This window comes from Ixodes scapularis, unplaced genomic scaffold (genome assembly GCF_016920785.2).
Source record: "Ixodes scapularis isolate PalLabHiFi unplaced genomic scaffold, ASM1692078v2 PGA_scaffold6__148_contigs__length_123643588, whole genome shotgun sequence".
NCBI classification, from domain to species: Eukaryota; Metazoa; Arthropoda; class Arachnida; order Ixodida; family Ixodidae; genus Ixodes; species Ixodes scapularis.
Window position 1 is genome coordinate 18,656,733 of NW_024609881.1, and position 25,107 is coordinate 18,681,839.

At 45.3% G+C, this 25,107-nt stretch overlaps 1 protein-coding gene across 1 annotated transcript in view; it reads left to right on the forward strand.

Annotated features, from left to right (window-relative positions):
* The window catches only part of LOC8040860 (voltage-dependent T-type calcium channel subunit alpha-1H), a 138,807-nt gene that overhangs the window by 75,996 nt on the left and 37,704 nt on the right, over positions 1-25,107 (forward strand). The window contains exons 19-23 of the mRNA XM_029978421.4: positions 11,155-11,324; positions 16,302-16,654; positions 20,449-20,651; positions 23,453-23,541; positions 24,713-24,905. Coding sequence (XP_029834281.2) covers positions 11,155-11,324; positions 16,302-16,654; positions 20,449-20,651; positions 23,453-23,541; positions 24,713-24,905 — 1,008 coding nt within the window. The remainder of the gene's footprint in view (positions 1-11,154; positions 11,325-16,301; positions 16,655-20,448; positions 20,652-23,452; positions 23,542-24,712; positions 24,906-25,107) is intronic.

Sequence of the window (25,107 nt, forward strand, 5' to 3'; positions counted from 1 at the left end):
TGGAAAGATAGATGCTTACGACTAAGCCCTGAAGTCAAACGGCGGCAAGCGCCACCTTACCAGCGTCTTATTCTTTTTTTTTTTAAACACGATATATGTTGCGATACATGCTGCGATATATGTTGTACCACCTGGAAGCTCCTGATGATGCAGGGGTTCTCCAGATGGTACAGGGAACCAAGGGGCCCTCCTGATGGCGCGTCATGTATTGCAAGGTAGGCCCTCCGCAGTTCGCGTCTCATTAAGGCCGTATTAAAGCAGCTAGCTCAGTTCCTCACTTATAGTGACTGCTGATGCCGCCGCGTAGGCACTCTACAAGAAATTATACTCTTCCGTCCGCTGTCGCATCATAGATCCCCAGTGGTATAAAGGTGTATTGAGGTCGTTGCAATCGTCATAATGGTTACCTGAATCACTGACTTATTATACGCCTGAGGTGAACTTCGGAATATTCAAATATTGTCGACCCGTGACACGGCTTAAGTTGAGCTGGTTGTTTCTTTGTATCAAAAATTGGACCAACTTGGACATGTACACGAACACGCGTAACGAATATTTAGCGATATATTCCCATGATGCCACCAGTACAAGTTGTGGCTAAAGAAAGTTATAGGTTACAACGATATGATACAAATTGTATTGATTCACAACACAGACAGATCTGATGAACGGGAATCGTATTCGAAAAACAAATTTTGGATGGTGCGACAAAAAACGGTGAACGCTCGCTGTCAGCACGAACTGAACTCCAACGCCCACAGCCATTCCGACCGTGAATACTCCCTGCGAGTCCGTCACCCAATACATCTCCAGCAGTCATGAACGGCCGCAGACAACTTACGCCCGTAGGTCTGCCGCTGCGTGAGATCTTCGACCAAGCAAACAAAAGCTTCGACCATCTGATCCAGTTCGTCAAAACTCTTGTCGCTGTCATTTGTTGTCTCTTGAAGGACAGTGCAACGTACTGGACGCGTAACTCTTCAAACACACTAGTCGGATACACGTTCCAGGCACGGTAACTGAGCGTAATGGTGTTGATAACAAAAATGCGAAATGTTTGAAGGATTTTAAATCTGAAGAACATCTCGCATGTGTCTGCGAAATAGTCTCAATGTCGGAAACTATAGTATGATAACCCGTAAATAAAGATGTGAACTCCACCGAACGGTATGACGCATGTGCATCGTTAATACAATCCCTTGACTCTGAGGGTGCTTCAGCATTGCGTATGACATAAAATTTCACTTGACCGAAGGTCATAAATGCGTGAAAAGGACTATCAGCCGCAAGGGTAGATCTGACCCATCTCATGAGAGGCGACGCTTCTTTTCAATTTGGGCCCTCTAGAGCGGCACGTGCTAGACAATAAGCCTGTGGGGATGGATTTCCTAAGTTACCTACCAGACACCGGCGCGGGACGCAGATTGGATTAGAGTGTTCTGTCTGCGTTCGGCTTGGACCCCACGGAAATTCACCGTCATGGGCTTGTTGTCTTGTAGGTGTTGTTTAAAGACAACGAGGTTATGGAAATGCGAAGAGGCTAGCCCCGACCAACTATACTGTTTCACCAAACCACGCAGGACCGGGGGTAACGAAATACGACGTAACGTTTCGGCCCAAGGTTTCAGGAGAGTCTTCCGTGCCTCGCAGACCTGATATTTCGGGTTTTAAATATAGTCTCTTTAAATGCCAAACTTTGACCTCAAACTTAAGTCATTGAGGTCAGTCAGTTATGATAAACTGCAGTAAACAGGCGTAGAAATCGTTCGTTAAATTCTGAATAGTAACTATGGTTTGCGTTTTTGAAGTTCGAATGCACGCACACTGCTTCAAGATGTGTGGTGAGTGTGTTTGCGGGATATGTTGTAATATGTGTGGTAGGCTATAAGAAATAATTGATAGCGGAGACACATTGTCAAGGCGGAGTTGGAAGTCAGAGCCTAACGTTCTGTTTCGCTAGGGTATAGAAAGTGGTCACCAGATGTTTTCAAATTTTTACATTAAACATTTTCGGATATCGACCAGGTTAATTTGTGAGCTTGTAATTTTTTATATATGTTATTGCGTTTGCTTTCCTTACGCTGCAGAGCCATTTTTATAGATTTAGTAGAGGAATCAAATAACTGACCACGAAATAGTTCTAATAATAAAAATTTATCATTAAGCACTCAGAAGCGTGCATGCATCCCGGGGACATTCAAAGGTGGAATATAATTCGGATTGTTCACGAATCCACCTGTACTCACTGTAAATATTTTCCGAATTTTAGGAGTTGAGTCTTTGGGAGTGATACCCTTTTGTGCTACGATATTTATTCATTAATTTGTCATGTTTGCACTTGGCCACCATGGCTGCCGCGGCTGCTGTTTCTACTTCTGCTGCTGCATGAATGCCTTTCTGCAAACACTAACAAAACTGTCTTTGTGTCTCTCTTGATCTGTGTCCTTGTGCAAACTTGTGTGGTTGTGAAATTGGCAACATCTGTTGCGTATCCTTGAAGGCTTTGCGTAGATAGTAGCCAACTGACTACGGTTCATTAATTCGTCCCTTGTAATTCTGTAACACCCGAAGGCACTTTAGTTAAACTAGTGCCCAAAAAGTTAAATACAACCTTTTTTTTCAAATTATCCTCTATGCAAATTTTTAAAACGCACAATTGGGCCAGAACGCGAGTACATTTTTTATATGATTATATAATTTATAGCCTCGTGGCAGAGGAATTTGAAAACAAAAATAGGCAAAGTGCTTTGCGTCCATTTATTACCCTTGACAGTATATATTTGTTCACTTTTCAGTAACTCGTTCATTTCAGTGGAATCCAGATAACTGAGCAAGGCAAGGTGTGCCTTAAAGATTCTATACATCTTTTATTGGAAAATCCGTGCTCGTGCCACAAGCTTTTTTTTTATTACGAATGGTTCATTATTTGTCAATGTCCATTATTCAAATTAAAACTTTTTAGAGATATGAACCTCGAGACATGATGTAATATGCCACACGCGGTGGAGTTACCCCGACTTGATATTCATAAGGCATCCTTGTTATCTGCTGCTCATAATGCTTGTGAGCGATTTTTTTTCCGCAAAGCCTACAACGATACAGGCAGAAAACAGCTTTGGTTTCTGCATTTTTGTGTATGTATTTCTGTTTTGCATGTGTACCTACCCTAGCTGGGACACCGCACAACGCTAGTGGCCTCCTAATAAACTTGAGATAAAACTTGTTCTTTTTTTATTTTAATACGTTTAAATCAATTCGAGGACATAGCCAATTGTGCACTAATATTTCCTTGAGCCTCAAAATAAGGTTCTGCTCCCTTTACTTCCAGTCCCTATCATGTTTCCTCGCCTTTGTGAATGATAATACATCGACACGATATCACAATTAGCTTGTAATGTATGCCTGAAGAACAATCTCACCGATATCAAGCCCTTATTCCTTGTCCTCAAGTTTGCTTTCTTGTTATTGTATTGGCAAGTAAGGTTTTGGATTAGATATTAAAAGCCTATTTCAGCCAAAAATAAAGTCAATAACGCATAGAAAATTAAGTTAGTGTAAGTATTTGATTTTTTGCGATAATAATTTTGCAATTTGTCAGGCACTCACAATTCACCAAAGCAAAAGTCACATTTTGTCTGCTTACTCTACACGTCTATTTCTGCAACACCTGGCAATGTTTTTACATATCTTTTAAGTGTGATGCTTTAATCATCACCTTACTTCCGCATTTTTGAGTGTTTTTTGAACATTTTTGTACGTCTGGTGTGTGCTTGTAATGGGTTTTCTTTTCAATGGTTTCACTTCTTTTTGTCACAATAGTTGGCCGTGCATCAATCTCGAAGTCTTTCTATGCATGAGCACGAATATTTTTATTATTCGGTCCTATCATTGATCAGAGCTATCTGGGAGCTACACTACTGATTGGGAGAATTTTTTGTCCCCTGGTTACTGCCACATATTTCGTCTGGCTAATGTGCTTGAACCTGTGGATTGTTTCAAATAAACATGGTCATTGGTTCTGCCTGGACCTAAACAAATTGCATGCAGTTTGGTTGAGAAATATATTTTGCGGGTTTTCTATGCAGGCTAGTTTTTTACTAGCAGTAAATCAATGAAGTCATTTTTTTAAATACGAAAAAAGCAAAATGTTTTACTTGCCAATTAAGTAATCCAACATGCATATCCTTCCCGTTTCTGTATCTTCACTGTTGATAAAAATGATGAGTATGTTTATTGCGTTTAAGTGGAACTAGCCAAACACTAAACTTAATTATTTTTATAGCACACCTTCTAAATAGGAAAAAACTATGTTTTTGAATTTTGTCCTTAAAGTTCAAAATATTTCTTTTCTGTAAATTAGGGGAAATAAATAATTTATTAAATTTTACTTGTCGCAAATATACGTGTTTTCTATGCGAATACGCCCGACAAAACTGAACAACATTTTTCACGTAGAAGACTGCGTGGTTTTCGTCGAAACCGGAGATAAAAAAACGCCGAAACCGGAGGTGAAAAAAATTAAGGACCGAAACGAATTAAGGACCGGGAAGTTGAGGGGATCATCCAGTAGCGATTTTTCTCTCAACAAACGTAATCTAGTTACATAAAATGAACTTAAATTCTAAGGTATACTACACCGTGACTGGACAAGACTGTTGAAAACGAGTCAAGCCATGATAAAACGGGAGTTTTTGACGTAGATTGCAAACAAGTCCTGTAGAAAACTCCCCCCCCCCCCTCCCCCCCCTGCCCCCCCGGGTTCGAAGCAATCTTCAGGCCGAGTCGCAGTCTGAGATATTAAATGATAAGCACACTCCCTCTTGATGGAAGAAGCAAACTTTTACCAACACTCAACCTTCTACTCAATACAGAAAAGTCGGCGGACTACGACCAAAAAAGAAGGAACAAAAAGCAATGCAGCCGCAAGCGTAAGAAAAACTGATCCAGCTCGTACACCGTGCCGATAGAAAGCGATACTGTAAAACCCTTTATTTCCGCGGCCCCTATTTTTCGCGAATCGGTCAGAGAAAACAGAATTGCGGCCACTAAATTTCGCGAATTCCAGACACATGCATTCAAACTCTTAAGGACCAAAATTTCCGCGTGCCCTTAAATTTCGCGAAATTTTCAATTCGTGAAGTTCGCGAAAATTACGGGCTGGCGAGCATTAAGGGTTTCACAGTATTCACAAGTCCATCAAGGAAAAAGCAAAGTCGACAGATAAGAAAACATAAACCCAAAAAGAAACATATAAAACGAAGAATGAAGCAACTTCCATCAACGGTAAGACAGAACAAGCAAAGAAGAAACGCATTGCGTGCTCTTAGGAGCACGAACAAGTTCACAGCTCTAAAAATTCACGCAAAACTCGTGCCAAACACAGGTACGCTTTATTTCAAGAAAAACAGTTACTGTTTCATGAGCATACTAGTAAGATGTTATAGGACGAAGAAAAAAAAGAACACAGAATCAGTAACAAGATTATTTGTGAACTTCCGACTACAGATTATGATACTAACCCAGGTGGAAAATCGACGAGCATGTACGCAGCTCGTTCTATCAGACCGGTGTCTAGGAAAAGGTATACCATGAGCTAGGATTGTAGCAAGACAATGGGAGGCATACTTGAAGATAATCTGATGAACAAGTCTTATCAGCATTACCATATCTTTACTAGCAGCTTTATATACGGAACGCCCTGGTCGGGCAGCCTGTTGAATCTTCAACAGCGAGAGTAAGGAAGGCGATAAGAGAGAGCAAGCAGTATACAACGCTTTTGTCATTCGTTCGATCGCAAAGTCAGTCACCACTAAACCATTACCAGGAACAGTCGGTCTTCATGATTTCTTTGTGCCGTAGCAATGAACCCGGGTAATATTTAACAGTCTCTTTAACTTACGTCCAGTCCTACCGTTTTACGAAAGCCTTTTTTATTTTAAATCCAGGCCCACATACCCCTATAAATTTTGAAAACACATAAAAAAATAGTTTTGTACCTGGCTAAAACAGTTACTGCCCTCGCATACTTTGTGGTTGTATTCATTTTCTTCGAGTCATTTATTTTGCACTTTATTCGTTACCTTCTCCCAAAGTCTCACGCTTAAACGTCCGTGAATCTTGATACTTTATTTTACAAACAATTTTGGTGTCCATTAATAAAAAAAATGAAAAACACGCAATGTTCCAATACGTTTAGCTGCACACGCCTCCTAGAGCATTTTTCTTTCGTTATCACTATTTGTTTAATGAGAAACAAAAGGTTCTTTCCCACAAAACTAATTTAACGTCGAAGCAATTAGTATCACACCAGTTTTGGTGGTATTTGTTTATGCAAACAGGAAATGACGTCTGAACTGAATGGGACAGTGGGCACTGACATGATAAAAGCGGCAGGGTGCCTCATTCCAATAGCCGACCTCCAACGTGCGCTTGTTGCATCGTTATTAGACTAAGTCAGTTACAGAACTGCCCCTAGACACTACTTCCACGAGCTGTACCCCTCTCTTCCCCCACGGCCCGCCTCGCGTCGTTTCACGCGCCACCGTTCTTGGGGGACGGTTGCTATGGTATCTGTAATGTATTCTTTGAAATATGCATGTTTCGGAGGACAGCATCTAGATGGCGCTTCACCGGACTCAATAGACCCTTTCCGGAATTCAGTGACATCTGGTGTCTCAAATGGCGGTTTATCTTTTACTATACTAATGGCGGCAATGAACCTGTGGTCTGCAGTATTTAATGGGGCACCGTCACTTAAAGGTCAACGGTAAACGAAAATGTGCACTCCAATACAATTATTTTTCAATCTCTTTTAGTGTCGATGGCAAAAATAATCCAGCCAGTCGGAACGAAGCGCCAACCCATATAGGCGCCTTGATAGAGTCCTATACATCAAGGTGCTTTGAAGCCGAGTGAGTGCTACTAACAGATTGACTGGGACCGAGTTAGGATTGAACGCTTACGCAGCTCTTGCGTCCAATTCCTGCTTCACGTCGCGCTAACGTCGAGAATGTAAAGGCATCAAATCATCTGCTTAGGAGCATCTTCAACTTCTTCCTTCATTTGTAATCAGAAGGCCGCCATTAGTATAGCACATATGCCCTTTTGAGATGATGATGATAGTGATCAAAGTGGCCAGACTGAATTCCGGAAAGGGTCTATGGAACACAAAGTTTTGAAATTAAAATCTAGATGGCGCTTCAAACAACGGGAGTTGGACTGAACGGATCAAGTGAGGGGGGATACCACCTTCCGCGGGAGTTTCACAACTGAGGTACTCTACACTGCATCTCCACTAACGCGTCGATCCCACTTTGGACGGTTCGCAAATATCTATTTCTCAACGTATTGCGCAGGAATTCATTACAGAGGTGCCCAAATGTGGTTCAGTCATTAATTGAGAGTTGGCCTTAACAAGCTACAAGTGACGGCATTACCGGTAATACGTGACTTTTTCCAGTAGCGTTATAACGTTGCTTAAAGAAATTACACTTCAATTTTTTTTTTCGCGTTTCTAAGCATCAAGCTATACAATTTTTAAAGTTTTTTCGTGCCTTTTTTGCGATTTGTCTAGTGAGTATGTAGGTGAACCGTACAAAAGATAAGGTAATTATGTTCAGTTTCTGGATGGACATAATATTTCTGAAATTATGGCACTTATGCATACCTGTAACGTCAAACGAGTAAAACGTGTTCATTCATAATTGAAAAAGTAACGCAAAAGTAACGTGCGTTGCTTTTTATCGCTAACGGTAACGGATTCTTTTTATTTTGAGGTAACGTTGGTCGGTAACGCATTCCTTTTATTTGGAAGTAAAAAGTAAGGTATTTCTTCTCTTTTCCCTTTTTTTTTCGGTAGCGCCTACAACACAGGTATGAATACATGAAACGTCCGGAGCCAAAAGAGAAAAAATAAAAACTTGTTTTATCAGAAAAAACTTATCGCTAAGCCTTTTCTGTAAAAAAAATCCTCAAAAAATCATTCTAGGTTATTCTGGCACATATCACAACTCAAAAATCAGGAAATGAAACAAAATACAATTGGCTCACACATTCTTCACTTTATTTGGCCCTAATAATCGCCACGGCGGCACAATATATTATTTAAGTGTACATGCAAGGTAAAGGGAAAACATACAATTTTTTTTTTGTTTGGTGATTCAGTCAGGTGAGCCGATCTTTCCACAATTTTAGTGAAAGGTTTCACCACCATCGGGCACCTCCGTAGCAGATCCTAGCGCGACACGTTAGGAACCCGATATATTCACAGCGTACAAAGGGGCATCGAAGCGTTAGTGTACCGGCTGTAGTAACGTTGGCTCGTTGGCTTCCGCCCTTTGGCTGCGCGCGCACGTTCGAAGCTCACAAGACGCCGAAGCGTCCTCGAATGCACAGGGTGTGTCAAATAGCGGCCATGCTCTTTATATCGAACCTAAAAATCGGTTTCTTAACCTATCACGCTACGATTTTGTTTGGAAAGAACAAACTTACCCGAGGAAAGCCTAAAAAAAAAAAAAAAGAAGAAAAAGGCTTAACTGCCATAGAAACGCAGTGATTCCACCGGTCTTCAAACATTAGGGCGCCACATTGTTTGAAGAGTGGTGACTTCGGTGCGTTTCCATATGAGTTAAGCCTTTTTCTTTCTTTACTTTTTCCTCAGGTAAATTCGCTCTTTGCAAATTTTATTTTAAAAAATGCACCACCTGTGGGCGACGCTGCACAAAATTGTAGTGCGATAGGTTAAGAAACCGAATTTCGCGGTCGATTTGAAGAGCCTGGCCGCTATTTGGAGACACCCTGTACAAAACTGGCACTGAAGACAAAAAGCTAGCTGCCTTTGTGTCTAGTCACTGTTTGAACGCGTTCGAAAGTCGAACGCCAGCGTCTAGCTGGCGACTGGTTTTAGTGATCAAACGGCGAGTAGAGGCAAAGGCAGCTTAGTTCTGCGTCTACCCGCATTTCATTTCAACGAGAGCTCGGCACACCCTCATCTACTCCTCTCCCTCAGTTCTGGTCCGTACAGTAATAGACCATGATACTGCGCGAAACTTCTATAACTATTTTGGTTTCGGTAAGTGAGAACTCTACCTGCGTACGCCTTCGGAAGAAGTATTCAAATACCTGATTTCCAATCATTTACTTTGCCATAAGTATTTAGACTACATTGACCACACCACGATGGCGTTTATTTATTTCAGGCACGTCCAAAATATTTACAATATTTTCGTAGCAAAGGCTTAGATACGCCGTTTTCGGTCCAGAATACTGAGAAAAAAAAAATCACATTGAGCCACGAAGACAAAAAGAATCAAGCAGCCGCTGCGCGAATGACAACAACGGCAAATAATTTCACAACACACTGTGGGTCTTACATTCCGCCTCTTTTCCGCCATCCTTTTATCCCGACGTGCATTCAACGCCTAGCCTCCTCTATACTCGCAAAGCCTGGCAGTTGGACGACGGAGCCATAGAGTGCCCGGTCGCAGATTTGGAGCGCGAGGATCTGGTAGCGCAGAGCATCGAAGAACCATTTCTCGGGGAACCTGGACGGCAGCGCACAGCTTTTGCGAGGACCCAAAACGCACGTTTTCGCTCGGGAGAAGTGTGTTTCGGCATCTCGCTGCAGTGGGGCGCCAGTCACGTGGTTCTGCCTTCCTCCGTTGTCTGCCGCTCCACCTTTCCCACTTCGGCGGCCGCTTCTTGTGGCGATCTGCCCGGCTTTGTCAGTATATTGGAGGCTATGCTCCTGCATAGCGAGGCCCTAGAGTTGGATTATTTTTTTACGTGACCTACCGTTGGCCAGCGCGGGACTCGAGCAGGACACGAGTGGTGCGCAAGCGTCAGTCCGCTACCCTCACCAATCGAACGAGAGTGTCAGCCAAACGATCACGCAGCCCCCGTGACCTATCTGTGTTCAGCCTTACAGAAAGGCAGTATCTGAACACGTAGAAATATACCAGATACAGATATATGCTAAAATTAGACAGGTATAAGAGCGATGGTGCGGGCGAGCTGGTGTAGACTTACCCTTTTCTTAAACGTTGCCTTTTGTCTTTTCGCTCCTTTCTCTTCCAGTTCGGATTCTTATCGTTCTCGACTCAGCCTAGGAAAATAGCAGATATCAGAGATGTTGCAATAATCTCAATTAGACTGCATGTGTCCGCAATATCTTCCCGATGTTAAAATGTACATATCTGGGTCCGCCAAATAGAGGCTAAAGTATATGCCTCCATTTCCGCCCTCACATGTTTATACATATGTGGCGACATGTACACCGTGTCCTGGCCCCATTTGCTCTAAAATATTATATGTCAGGTCATATGTATCGCATCTTTTTAACCGGGTTATGCAGCGTAATTTGCATAGATCATCAACCACGGTTAGCCTTTGAATTGCTCTCCCAAAAAATCACAGTTTTTACCAGCCCTTTTGTTTCCCCGATACGTTTCACGCGAGAAACCACCTACCCTGAATCACTGTTTTTCATCGGTGATCCTCTTATTTTCCGTCGAGAGGTAGCGCGTTACGTAATATAATTAATTTATTGCAAAATCAAAATAACGCATTCGACGTTATTTTGATTTCATAGTACACCCTCACGTAATGCGTACGAGTCGCACTGGCCTTCGTTTGGTGACGTCAAGAATCCACGATTACGGCCTTGTTCTCTATACGTCGTTCTACCATAAGTCAGAGCGCAATAGATGCTAAGAGCCAACGGGTTCAATCAAGCGGTGCCAAAAGTCATCGACTGACCAAATCATACACACTTAAGGAGATATATCCTGTTTTTTTGCGTGTTTTTTGTGTGCGTGTGCGTGATAGCCAATCCACAAAGACAACTAGCGCAGTGACGAAGCGGTTTTGGCAATACTTAATTGACTCGATCGGATTTTAGCGTCCTCTCTGGCCGGACTTACAGTCAGTATAGCCGTTGGCCGCGCTCTGACTTGTGGGAAAACGAAGCGTAGGCTGTTCGGCTCCTTGCCCTTTCCCATTTCCCCACTATTACCCTACTCGGGAGGGACGGACGCCTTCGGCGAATGGCCGGACGCGGTCCTGGCGCCGAGCAGCAACCCTATCCGGCCGAGCAGAGGCCCTACTGAACGGAGGCCCTGGCCTTTGGTGCGTGTGTCCCTCCTCCCGTCCCATCAGGGTTCCCCTCCGACGCCCCCCGGAAGCCCCCTAATCAAACTCCACCGCCAGGGAAGCGGGGCCAGCTCTGGCAGCGCGGCGCTGCGGACCGACTCCGACAACGACTCGCTCCTGGACGGATACCGGGAGCTGAGCCCAGCACCGCTCAACAACGTGACCGCCGGTCAGAGGTGAGTCGCTGTTTGGGTCTTGACGGCTGTCTAGACTACACCACCGAGAAGAATCGAAGATCCCCCGAAGGTCGTCCTGGTGATTTCCCCCACCGCCTGGCGACAGTTACAGAATTGCAGAGGGGAAGCAAATTGGCTTGAAGAGCGAAGGGAGGAATCATATTTTTAGTTTTTAATTTCTAGGCTAGGTGGCGCGAGCTACCACCTTTATGAAAAGCACATCCGTTAGCATCCACCTATCCAGATACTAGAATTTTGACCTTACCACAGTAGAAAAGACAGATTGATCACGGGCGCTGCGACAGCTTTCGGCTCTACCTCATGTCCAATCGATGCCTCGCGTTCCATGGAGGAAGAAGGGGTTGCTCGCACACCTTGATTATTCTAGCTGGTATCGGTGCAGCTCGATTGAATGCAATAATACAGTCCAATACAATGCAGTGACTTTCATCTCTCATCAACTCAAACTGAGTTGCCAAAATCCCAAAGGCCGCGCGCTTTTGTGTCAGGCCTCATTTCTTCATTACAAGGAAGGAGGCTACACCAAATTAACATTATCAAAACGCCCGATGAAATACTGTATTTAAGCTATTATAGAGAGTAAATGGTTCGTAAGAACTGCAGATTTTGATGCATCACTAAAAGAAGGTAGCAACGTTGACAACGTCGGGCTTGCGCACCCGCTTTTACCAAACAGTATAAGCAGTATTCTGAGTGTGCTTGCGTCGCTGTCGCATGGAACATTAAACAGTAAACGTTCCCATGAACTTTTAAGAACAAAGCGGCAAGAGCTACTTTTCGGCGCGAAACCGTGGCCACTCATTTACTTGAGGAAGAGCACCGCGACAAAGTAGCAGTAACATGTTAGCTCAACTCTGGCAGTGGGTACTTTGAATACATAAAAATCCCCTTAAATACAAGGAGTAGCACGACATCGACGACGCACAGAGGCCTATTTTGGTCTGCCGAGAAACGCGACTATCTCTGTGTGTGGTTAACTCACCCACAAAAGGTACTTTGAGGTCACGTGACCGGCTCTTTAAGGACAAGAAACTACGGGTAGCTATAACTGTACGCAAATGGCTGCCGTAATTCCGTCCTTGCAATCGGTATTAAAGTCAGATTCCGCATGCAGAAAAAGAGTCAAGGGGCTTGATTTTTAATTGAAACGAACAGCATTAGTGTAATTTCGAAGCGGTGCCTTTTTATTTATTGGGGAGGTTTAGTTTGTCAAGAATTAAAGATTGCGTCTCCTAAGAGAAGTCGGTTGAAACGCTAGATAGTACTTATTCTCGGCGTAGCTGGTCTCGTAATCGAGTGATTTCTACGGTTTTTCGAATATTCAAAATTTCTGATAGTAGTTTTCAATAATACACTATTCGGTATTCGCTTCGAGAAGCTTTGCACTTTTCGCGTTTTTCGGAGTGTTGATTGCAGCGCGTTAGCCCCGTTGAGTGCGCTTCTTTCCGAGCAAGGGTGCACTGCGAAAAAGCAATACCCGAGAAAACGAGCTTCGCAGTTGTTGCTTCTCTGCATTACATCGGTGCTCGATAAGAAGCGCACTCAACGGGGTAACCCGCCGCGATGAACACTTGGGAAAGTATGAATATCGCAATAGAAAGCGAGCAAGCCGGCCGTGTCGCGGCGGTCGCCTATTGTTCGCCGCGACCTGGCGAGTAGATGTTATGATAGGTTGTTTTCCCCGACCTCGATGGACCACCTTGAAGTTGCCGTCGAGGACCGGGGGATCGTGGATGAAGGTAGTTGCTGGAGGGCTGGATGCGTTGGTGGTGATGCAGAGGCGACCGACAACTCGGAGGGTTAACGAGATGAACGAAACTTTACTTCGATAAAAAAAAAAGAATCACACAGTTACATAAAATGCAAGTGGGAACTGTAATAAACTGCCGCGCACGGCTTACAGACTGCACAGACGCCTCGGCGTCGGATGGCCCTACCGCGCACGGTAAGGACGGCGACTACCTTGTAGACGCGAAGACGAAGACGCTGTCGCGCACGACAGGTAACGCGGCGCACCGCGGGAGCTGAACGTCAGTGGGGTCGCTCACGAGCCCGTTCCAAAACTCAAAGATTCCCCTGTCCGACCAGGGTCTAAAGCAGCGTGCTCGAACCTGCGTAGGCCAATCAGGGTTCGACCCTGGTCCCATTGGCCAGAGGAACCAAACTACAACGCCTACACACAGCGCACTTTCGACCAATCGGGCGAGAGGTCATTGCTCCGGGAGTGAACCATAAGCCGAGCCTTGGTTCTCAGAAGCCGAGGATAAAATAAGACTTATGGCTTTCCTATCTGGCCACGGAGGATACACATTCGCGGACGGCAAGAACCATCGAGACATGTCGGCTGGGGCACGTCAATGCCACCGCAAAAGGCCACCGCCAGGCATATGCAAAATATATAGGGAGCTCCTGGTTCCCGGGCGTCACGGAAGAGTTCCGAGACACGACTTCAAGAGCTCTAAAGCACTTTGTTTCCCAGCAAACGACCTGGCGACCGGTGACGTGTTAATGTCTCGGCCGTGGGTTCCCCGGGCAAACCCTTACGTCTGGCTTCGCGTCTCAGGGTCAATGGGTAGACGCACGCGGCGCCGAGACAGCAGCCTCTCGTCGGCAAGTTAAGTGTTTTCACGTGGGTTCGAAAACCGGGGTTCCGCATGAAATGCCCGCGGCCATTTCCCCGATACCGGGAAAAGCTCATAAACAAGCAGAATTCCAACTTGTAAAGGCACGGGACCCCTTGAAACGCGACACTCGACTTCCAAAGCGCCTCCCCACTCCCGACCGAAGTGCCGTCAGGCGGCTAAACAAAACAGAGCGGGGTATGCCGTCCTGTCGGTCAAGAAAAAAGTAATAAATAAAGGCGACCACCTCTACATGTCGGTAGCCGCCGCAGGAGCATCGGGCAGCAATGGCGACGAACAGCACGGCGGACAGTGTCCCCGTCGTGATTACGACGGAATTTAAGGCAGTTACGAGTTCGGAAAGTTCCTTCGGAAGTCGGTGCCGCCGGCTCAGAATCATCGCGAAGTAATAGCAACGAACAGCACAGAGGACAGTGGGCGACTAAGAATCCGGAAAGCTTCTTCGGTAGCCGGTGCAGAATCATCGGGGGGAAGCAGTGGCGATTAGCAGCACAGCGGACAGTGTTCCCGGGGTGATAACGACGGGGTTTAAGGCGGTTATGAATCCAGAAAGCTTCTTCCGTGGTGCCAATATGACGGAGAGAAAACTGTTTCATGAATCTGGCCGCGTGTACGACGTGAAGGAGGTCCGTTTCGACGGACAAGTGGATGTCACGGAGCGCCGTACTCTGCAAACAACATTAAGCGCACCCACAAAATATTTTTGTTGGCGTTGAGTGGACTGCGGTAATTATGTACGTTTATTTCTGAATCAGCTTGACAATAACTGGGCGATTTTTTTTTTCGCGCCGTTCCGCGATTCTCTTTACTATCTTCCTGTAGGCTGATGGAAGCATCTAACGGTAGGCTTAGGAGGGCGACCGCATTCCGCTTCTAGATTCCGGTGAAGTATTTGCTGCATACTTTAGAGTTTGCCGTCGGTGTCGATACTGCTCCATCGTCGCTAGAAGAGAAAAAAGTTAATTGTATTATTCGTCAGCAGCTTAAACAAAGCGCGAACTGGAAGGTAAGAAACACCATTTACCTGTATAGCCGCACAAGTCGTAGCCAGGTCGCGCAGTACTCCGCCTCGTACGGCTTCGAAGGGACGATATCACTTCATGCCGTGCGCGATCTTGCCGACCACGCAGCAATTGTTGCGGCTTTCTTGGTGCGGAATAGCCATCTCAGAAATTACAGCGCTAACCCACTACAACGCACAACCAACGCAGCGACTGGCAGAAGATGCCCGATGCAACGGACCCGTTTGCCGCTAGGGGCGCCCTGGTCGGGGCTTGAATTAGATCCGCACGGTTCCTATAGCGTGCTTCAAAGAAAGGCATACATTCAAAGCGGGACGGTGCACGCGTGCCGGCTGTGTTTGAATTAATATGAAAACTTTGTGAATGTGTATATCTGCATTGTAGTAAAAGTTTCAAAATTAAACTGTCTGTTATGCAAGAATATCTGTTAGGCAGAGATTCCCTTGCAACCTGCGTTCACCACGCACAACTCTTTCTTTTTAACTCGAGATTAAAGACAGAATGTTTCATATTGCAAGATCTATAAATTCACTCAATTGGGTATAGTTCGCCATCTCTATGGGATTCATTTTATGTCAAATCCGTCTTTTACTTGTCATCCCAAGCCATCAGACCTTCTGAGGTCAACAAGGCGGTAAGAGTTGGGTGAGTTGGTTGAACAGCTTCAAACGTGAAAACAACGCAAACATTTTACAAAGGACGAATGAAAGAAGTACACCGACAAAGCACTGTTCGTTCAGCTCTTTGTCCGTGCACTTCTTTCACTCGTCCTTTGTCGAATTTTTGCGCTGTTTTCACTTCTGAGGTCACAGTTCATAAATATAGATGATTAAACTTAGCTTATAAATGAACAAGTGGAACAACCTTTACGAGTTTAGCTGGGTTTTCGTCTAAGCATTATGCTATGGTACAAAATGTGTGGGAAAACTATTCAATATTCGAATCGTAAATAATCGGCCAAAACCGCTATTCGCTTCGAACTCCAAATTCACTTTTTGCACAAGACTAGAAATCTCTTTTGCGAGTGAGTTAGCTGCCAGGAGAGGTGCTCGCATAGATCAGAAAGCTGGCCCCGGGTGATCGGGCTGATGAGGCAGAGAGGAACAAATAAAGCTGGTGCAATACAAAAGCTGAGTCATGTCTGAGACATTAAAGGAGCGCAGTTTTTTGCTCACTCGCTCCCCTACAGTTTGCGATCATGAATATTCAGCTATCTTACTTATTATTATTTGTCCAAATTTTTTTATCCGAAAAGTGAAACTGATCTTTTTTTTCTTTCTTTTATTTTGCAGCGGCCCAAGTGCCTCAGCCTCTGACCACAGTCATTGCAACGGCGGAATGCTGCCGAACCTCAACAACTCTAGACAGAACGAAACGACTTTCAACAACAACAACAACAGCCAGCCTCACCAACACCACCATCACCATCATCACCATCACCATCATCATCACCACAGGGTTAACAATCACCACAAGCGGCCAAACGTCCTGCCCAAGCAGAACAACGCCACTGCCACCTGCGCGGAGGAGAAGCAGGAACCGAGCTACCCGCAGTCGCCAACTTTTGCCGGGGGTGACGCCGGTCGCATGATGACGTCATATACACCCCTGAGTCGGCAGAACTCACTGCAGAGTCAACACAGCGGTACGTCAAGGTTTAAAGTCATGCCCCACTTTAGACTACACTTTGTTTCAGCGTAAGGCCAGGCGAAGCCGACGCTGCGAGCTAATGGGACCAATGTCAAAAGCGCAAGTCACGGGGTCTTTTTGTTAATGATTGATTCAGCGATGATGGAACACGTACAGGAACAGGACGAACACTATGACGGTGCGCTTTAGACACTGTTTGATTGGTCCGATTATGTCGTAGCGTCGTCTGTTAACCTAAAGGGAAACTGAAGATGTTTTTGAAAAAAAAACGAGTTAGAGGTAAATGCTAACGTATTTTTCTCACGTGAAAAAACTAAAAAAATGAAGGACGTTTACAATCCCCTGTAACGCCGAATTAGAGCGCAGCCCTTGAGGCGGAGGAGCGGATAGTACGAAAAGGAGGCTATGCCCCTCCTCCTCTCCTGCTCGCCTCCCATGTAAATGAAAATTCTGCTAAATTTAGCGGGGAATTTTTTCTGCTAAGTTTAGCGGAAACATTTTTTCGGTAAATTTAGTGGGAAATTTTTTCTGCTAAATTTAGCGGGGTATTTTTTCCGCTAAATTTACCGAAAATGTTTCCCGCTAAATTTAGCGGGAAAATTTTTTTGCTAAACTTAGCGGGAAATTTTCTGCTAAGTCTAGCGGGAACCTTTTTCCGCTAAATTTAGCTGGAAACTTTTTTGCTAAATTTAGCGGGGAAATTTACCCATGATGCACCGCGCGGTTACGCCGACGCCGACACCGACACCGACTGCGACACCGCTCAAGCCGGAAACGAGCGCCTAAGAGCTGCGCTCTAAGAAACCAACCACTGGGTGTGGCGTCCTAGCCAAAGTTGTCAACTGCCTTGAGCTTGCCGCTTGTGAGGGAACTCGTTCATCGTTTTTGAGTGCTCGGGTAAGGCTTGCGGAAGGCCCGGAAATGCTAAGATCTCCGTATAACACGTCATGATTTTATCCTTCCAACGAACGCGCCGGAGGGAGGGGCTTCAGCGCGCTTTTGTAAGTGCTGTTGCGGCTACTTGACGCATCAATCTGAAATATGTGATTTTGATATTCGTTATCCTAGGTGCCAATTAAAGACGATTTTTGTTGTTATCTTCGTTGGGTACGCGCGCGACAGAGCCAATGCGACCGGAAAGTTATTTCTTGTTTTGTTTTTTACGATACGTTTCGACGGCGCCGCCCGCTCAGCCGCGTGTCAAACGACAAAGCGCTTAGCTCTCGAAAATAATTTACAACAGGAGATAGCCGAAAGGAATGCATATTTCACACGCTCAAATAACGTGTTTACCGATGGACAGGACTCAGACATACAATTTAACGAGTGTTAATATTCGAACGATATGTTGTATGTACCAAACGGTGCAGCGTTATACAAAAAGGATTTGTTTGAGAAAGATCTCAAATAACACAGCACCCCAGTGTTGACGACAGTCACATCTCGACGATCGGAAGGAATCCAGGAGGACTTCGTTTTGGGGCAAGTTTTGGCGACTATTTTTGGAAATGACTGAGAAGGACTCGGATTACTTACTATACTCCGCGACAACTTTTCTTGGCAATGCAGTGGAAGGTATGTCCCGCGTCCCCTCTCCCATTTTGAGTGTACGCAGGCTTTCCTCCTCTTCCCGGGAAAGGGGGAGGAGGAGAGCCTGCGGACACTCAAAATGGGAGAGGGGACGCGGGACATACCTTCCACTGCATTGCCAAGAAAAGTTGTCGCGGAGTATAGCAAAAAAATTCTAGCTGAAAGGGGGCGCGACAGCCGCACCAGCTGCATCGTCATCAGTAACCTGGAGGCGGCTAGGAGCGTTTTATTTTGCACTGTTTACATAAATCACAGTCCAGCCAGCGCTCGCTCGCATAGAAATAATGGAAACAGCGCGCAAACGACAAGGACGGGAGGAAAAGGAGTACACAGGACGAGCGCTGGTCCTGTGTACTCCTTTTCCTCCCGTCCTTGTCGTTTGCGCGCTGTTTCCATTATTTCTAAGCATGAACCAACTCGCCCACATCGCTACTCTGGCTCGCTCGCAATTGTGGCCAGCCAGAAAGTGCTCGTGCGTAACACAGAAACGCAGGAATCAACGCGACCCCATAAGCTTTTATGGAAAGGTATACACATCATCCCATCATTTACAAAGTCTATAGTTCTATAGGTCTATAGTTCTACAGACCTTTCCGAGAAAGGGCTCTTGGCCGCTTTCATTTTCAGTGTTCGAGCGTATGGCGCGTCAATTGCCCGTTTTTCGAAGCTCGTGCTCGTGCTGGGCTGAGGAGACCGCACGATGGGCTGAGGACTTGTGAATATTGTAATGGTGTAATATAGTGCTTTTGAAAAGTCTACCCTTAGGTAAGATAAGACCCTTTTCGAAATTAATTGCCCTTGAGTGCCTCAGGTAGCAGTCTAAACTTTACCATGCGAATGGCAGTCTAGAAACTTCCGTTCAATAAACACTAGGACTGATGTGCATTAATGGCTAACAAGAACGTGTTCTTTACTGCATAGCTTCATTTCTGTCTCGATAACAAATTTGTACAAAGCGCGAACCGCGCACACATTAAAATGCCAGTCCGTCGTTGGTCGGCAATTTGGCCGCGCGAGAAGTGATCACTCGCGATTGGTTCTCGTAGGTAGCCTACATGGACCCATTAACACAACTGCGTCTGCTTACGGTTTCTTACCTTACGAGTCACCGGCACATCCATGCTTCGAATATCGAGTGCAAACCTGCTTCTTGAATTGATTGCGGCGCTTCGCAAAAGGCACGGATGTCCCGGTGATTCTCAACGTAAGCAGACGTAAACTCCCGTAACATTACGCAACGTAAGGAAACGGTACAGCGTGAACCGGCCTTGTTGCGGAGAGTCCCCACTGCTCGATTCGGGTCACGTGGTTTACGGGCTGTGTTTGCAAGCTTGCAGACGATAAACGCTGGAAGCGTTTATCGGCTGCGGGCGTCTCCGCTTTTCCGCCGGCTTTCCTCTTCGCCACGCGAAAGCGCAGCGCATGCGCAGTTGCGATTAATCTTCGCAGAAGGGGTCCGTCATTACATTGAAAAGGCTCCCCACAATTTGAGGTAAACCCTCTCTTCAATCTGGGCTCTCAAGGTTGTCGCACAGAGCCGTTTATACTGAGGAAGTTTGGCCTTGATAAGGAGATTTCGACAGCCTCGCAAAGGCAGCACCGTAGTCTGACAAACGTGGGATGACTACTTCCGTCCGCCATTTTGTGGCTCTGACTCATAGGAAGTCTATGCGATTTCTCGGGAATAAACGAGACAAAGAAAGTAACGCCCTTTTGTGTTATTCCGAAATTCGCTAGTTCTAGCGGGCAACACGCTCCGCCCATTGGCCAAACTCTCTCAGTGTGAACGGCTCTGTTGTCACACGTCCGACGGGGCCCTCTGGTTTCTTCGCCGAATCACAGAAAAACGGGCGTATCGGGATCTTTGGTCCCTTTTTAAATAAGGAAATCGGACGCACACCAATTTAATTTGGAGTTTTTTTTTGTTATTTCTTTTTGTTTTTCTTAGAAGATGTGCGTAGATTAACCCTAAATCTCAAAAGCTACCTTGCCCCTAACATGAACATGCGCAGAAAAAACCGGGTAGCAAGAGCTAACTCTTAAAGAGTATCCGACAAGCTCTGTGTCTCTCTCGCTGCGCTCATCTTTCTCAGCCCAATAAACAATGTGTTTGTCCTCACGCGTGATGAAGTTTTCATCGATTGATGTTTCATTAGAGAACGTGCTTCAGCGTTTAACCCGAACCGCTGCGCGTCGCAGGTGGTGGCAGTGTCATCGTCAGTCGACACAACTCGCTGAGCAGTTCCGGCCTGGGCTACGTGGAGACCAGGCATAACTCGCTCGTGACCAAGCCCGGCAAGAAGATTAACGTCGAGGGCAGCGTCCTCCACGTCAAGGTGGAAAACGCGGCAGCAGCCGCCGCAGCGCTCGCGCTCGGAGACAGGGCAGTGCACGTGCCAAAGGTAATACTGCCTTTTCATGTATTCCAAGAAATCTAAAGATACGTTCTCAAAAACTCCTATGCTAACATATTCCCCGTGTTACTTAGTGTCTATACGGCAAACTATCAAAGTCATTGGCTTATTATTTACTTACGCAATTTACGAGTAAATATTGCCACGCGCTTCTTTTTTTATTATTAATGTTACAGGGTGACAATCTTACACAGGATACTTAGCATTATAATAAAAAAGTGGAAGAAGGCTTTTACAGTGAAGCTGTTTACGGGGGGGCTAGGGTTCCGTGAATTTTTCGTGTGCATCAACAAAAACTCAGGTTCCGAATTCGATACAAAATCGCTTCATTCTATTCAAAAGCTTATACGTCTCATCATTTCGATATACATTTTCAGTAGATTAGTTATCGATAGGCACTATTTTCAATATTAGTAGACTCTCAGGTAGATATTAAAGGTTTATTAAAGATTTGCCTCTGTGCGACCCAAGTCGGTCATGTCTACGCTCGCACCGCCCTCTCTTTGTCGTCGTTCCAAGCGCCTGCGCGCCTAGTTTCTTTTCCTTCCGCGGGGTGGCGGTCCCGTCGCGCGTGTCTACTTTCCGCCGGCTCCTCGGGGCGGGTCTCACACGAAGTTTCTTGCGTCCGCCCGAAACGTCGTGTACACCTCCCTGTCCACGTATTTTTTTCCAGAAGCACAACCATAGTATTTGCGATTTCGTGTTTTAGTTTTGCTGATCATCCACCTTTACGGAGTAGAATGGATCATGATTTGACTTTAATATTATTTTTTGTTTTAGACTTATTTGTTTTAAATTTATTTGTTTAAATATATACGCCAGCTTTTTTTTTTCTTATCATACTGAATACCTGTTATAGAATTATCACTTTATTTACATACACTTTGAAGAAGAAAAAACAAGCCCGTGGGAATATTTACTCCGTTATTGTCTAATTAACAAATTAACGTACAACTATAACAGCTTGCTCTAGCATGCCCAGGAGTATAGGAAATATGTTAGTAAGGTTACTTTTGAGTATGTATTTTTATATTTATTTTATAAAATTAAAAACAGTTTTGTACATTTTCAAGACGGTTCCTGTGAAACCGGTGCCTTACGGCTCAGGCCCGCTGGTCTATACACCATTGCAAGTATGTCTTCTTTGAGCCTTCTAGAGAAAAAGGTCATTGCGCTGGGCTATTACGTTATCGAATATAGGACAGCGCAGGCCATAGAAAATAGTGCTCTGTCAGCGTTTGACTGGGAGTTAAATCAGTGGGGGACTCGACTCCCAGCCAACCGTACGCGCAAGTCCAATCTGGCTTACCGTTGCTGATGTAAAAAATCCCTTTGGCCTTGTCTAGCAGGCGTTGCTGGTCGCCGTCCCCACTCACGTGAGCAAGCATGTGCAACTTCGGGCCTGGTGAAGCTACCTTCATGCGACGCTTTTAGATCTATCGGTCGACATGCTCTTCGAAAGAGCGTTGTTCGAAAACGGTTCTTCTGATTTGCCTGCAGGCGAGAGGGTTCGGGCAGATAGGGTTCCTAGCGCCACCAGCGGCCAAGCCTCCACTGGCAATGGAGAAGGACCGCTTTCGAATGACGCTTTTTTCCTCAAACGTTTGCGCAAACTTCATGTTTACCATAGAGACCACGATAGAATCACTTCCATCCGCAGGCAATATGTATCCACCGTACCAACGGTTCCGCCGCTTCTGTTCATTGGCTTATAGCGTAGCGAGCGCCACCAAGCGCACGTACCACGAAAGACGCCACGTGTTCTAAGAAACTTGTCAATTGGCTTTGATGTAGTAACGTTGCCTGCACGCGTAGACTGCACGTGCTTTCAAGCATAAAGTTCTGGCCGGAGCGCTGTTCCGACTAAAGGACTTTTAGTTGGACCTTCCATAGGAAAGTCGGCGAGATCGCCGAACGCCCAGATTAATCAGCGCCGCGATAAATCCTGGCTCTGGCGAATCGCCCCGGTAGGCAATCTCGCCGACGTTCTCGTCGATGGCCCACCTAAGAGAACCTGCAGTCTAAGCTTCGTCTCCGGGGCGACCTTTTTTCTACTTTCGATGACCACTTCGGCCCACTCAGTCAAATATGACAGAAGTCAACGATCGCCTGCTGAAAGCGAAGCTTCCTACGGAGATCTATATATTGCCAGAGACTATATAATGACGTTTATGAAAATAAATTGAATATTGCGATATTTAAAAGAGAAACCGTTAATTAATACAGAAGTAAAGCAAGTCAAACAAGACAGTTGCCCTTATAATATCTTTAGTCAAAAGCTGAAAAACATTTAAGCTTTTTCACCAACACACCTCTTCAATGGCCAGTACACGTCTTAGAATGTCCATTTTTCTTTTATTGTTTAACGTTGATAGCCCCTTTCTGAAATTAAGTTTGACTACCATAAGTTTTGCACTGGCAAACGTTTTGCAATTCACAAGGTGGTCGAGGGCTAAGGTGTTGTGTGACGGGTCGATTTCACAATGCATCGACAGCATAACTAAAAACATACCAAAAAAAAAAAAAAAGATCTGCCTTATATTCACTCGCCTTTTCTTGAGTCCTTGTTGGTACAATCTGCGGTTAACAACATGAGGAAATTAACTCGGAACTGTCAGGTCGTTGCACAAGGCTGCCATTTTTATGGGAATCAAATCTAGAAATGTCAACACCAGGCGCCTTGCAATCCAATAAAATGGCATACAGTAAAATATTGTGCAGTGCCAGAGTCATGTATGTGACGTGGTTGAGAAGCTGAACGATAATCGCTGTGTCTCTCTTGCTTTCAGTTATGCTGGTTCTTCGAACCTCAGTGGTGGAGGTGGTGCTTCGAGAACCGGGACAACCACTCGCTATTCATCTTCCCACCGGAAAGCAAGTGAGTGCTGCTTCGGAGCATTACTGGCTCGCACATATTTACACAACTCATCTCCGCATGCGCTTCGTGTCACGTGCGACCGTGCGAGGCGAACGTTTTAACAAAGAGGATTGTGGTACCTGAGGTTGCTACTTCAAGTGTTCACGTTAAATTTGCTTCACAGTTTTAACGAAGTGAAAATCTGTCCAAGGGATATGGCTACATCCTTTCAGCACCCTTATTTCGAATAATACACTTTTTTAGTAATCGTAAAAAGAAGTCTTTTTTGGTGGGAAACTTTTTTTTTAAGAGTGTAAAACCAAATTCTGAAAAGGGTGCTGCGATACAGTGCGGCCACGCAACCTTCACAAAATAATTTGATGGCCTCGGTTGTTAAACATAGTACACAAAATTAGCGCGATGGACGAAAACAGGAAGAAGTAGACAGGACAGGGCGCGTTGTCCTGTCGACTCCTTCTTCCTGTGGTCGTCCATTGCAATAATATTGTGTACTATGAAGCAACCTTACATCCGCTTCAGATGGTTTTAGTGAATGTTTGGTTCGTGAACACATCAAGTAACTGTTGTTCCCACTAATATTTTTACTTGTAAAGATACCTTCTTTAGACTTAGAGATATTACGTCTTATCTGAAATACTGACGAAACCAAATCAACATTCTTGTAACCTTCGTGACCACCTGCGAATTGTGTCTTTACGTTTTCCAGTGCATAAGGCGTTGAAATAGTCGACCGGCTTCCGATTCTGGTCTGATGCGTGCTTCTTTGAATCTGTATTTATTGTTCTTGTACATGTGATGACTTAGTATACGCTGCGAGTTGCTCGTAAACGTATCTCTGGAATGCTAGGAATCTCTCTAGAGTGCTGCTAAGGTCGTCAGCTCCCTACTAATAGGGTGTTAACAGCACCACAGTCCTGAAAACCATCACCCTAAGGGTGTTACTGTAACACCATTTCGGTGTTAGACCTGCCATAAACTCGTTCACACCCGAAAGGGTGTCATAGTTTTTAGAGTGTTAGTAACTCTATCAAACAGGTGTCATTTGATATGCGCTTGCATTGAATGCCATTAACGTACTTTATTTGACCCTCGTTTACTTGCATTGAGGATTATGACCACCATGTCATCGACCATTTTGTACTTCTGAGTGCCGCGACCTCACTCACCTCAGGATGCGCATCTACTGCAACCGCCTGACGGACGGCAGGTGGTTCGACTACACAGTCCTGGTGTTCATCGCGCTCAACTGCATCACGCTGGCCATGGAGAGGCCCAACATTCCACCCAAGAGCCTGGAGAGGGAACTGCTCATCGCCGCCAACTACACCTTCACCGTCGTATTTGCATTTGAGATGCTAGTTAAAGTGAGTGCACCAAAAGAAACGCCGACCTCGTCCGTTTAATAACTTGCATCTGTTTTTCGTTCCGTCCTCTAAGCCGTGACAGTTTTTGCTGCACCTACGTGATAGGTTCGTCGCTACTCTCCTTCTCGTCGTTTCCGCGAGACGGGGGTTCACCTGGTTTAAAGTTCTGAATAGACCCTTTCCGAAATTCAAACCGGACACT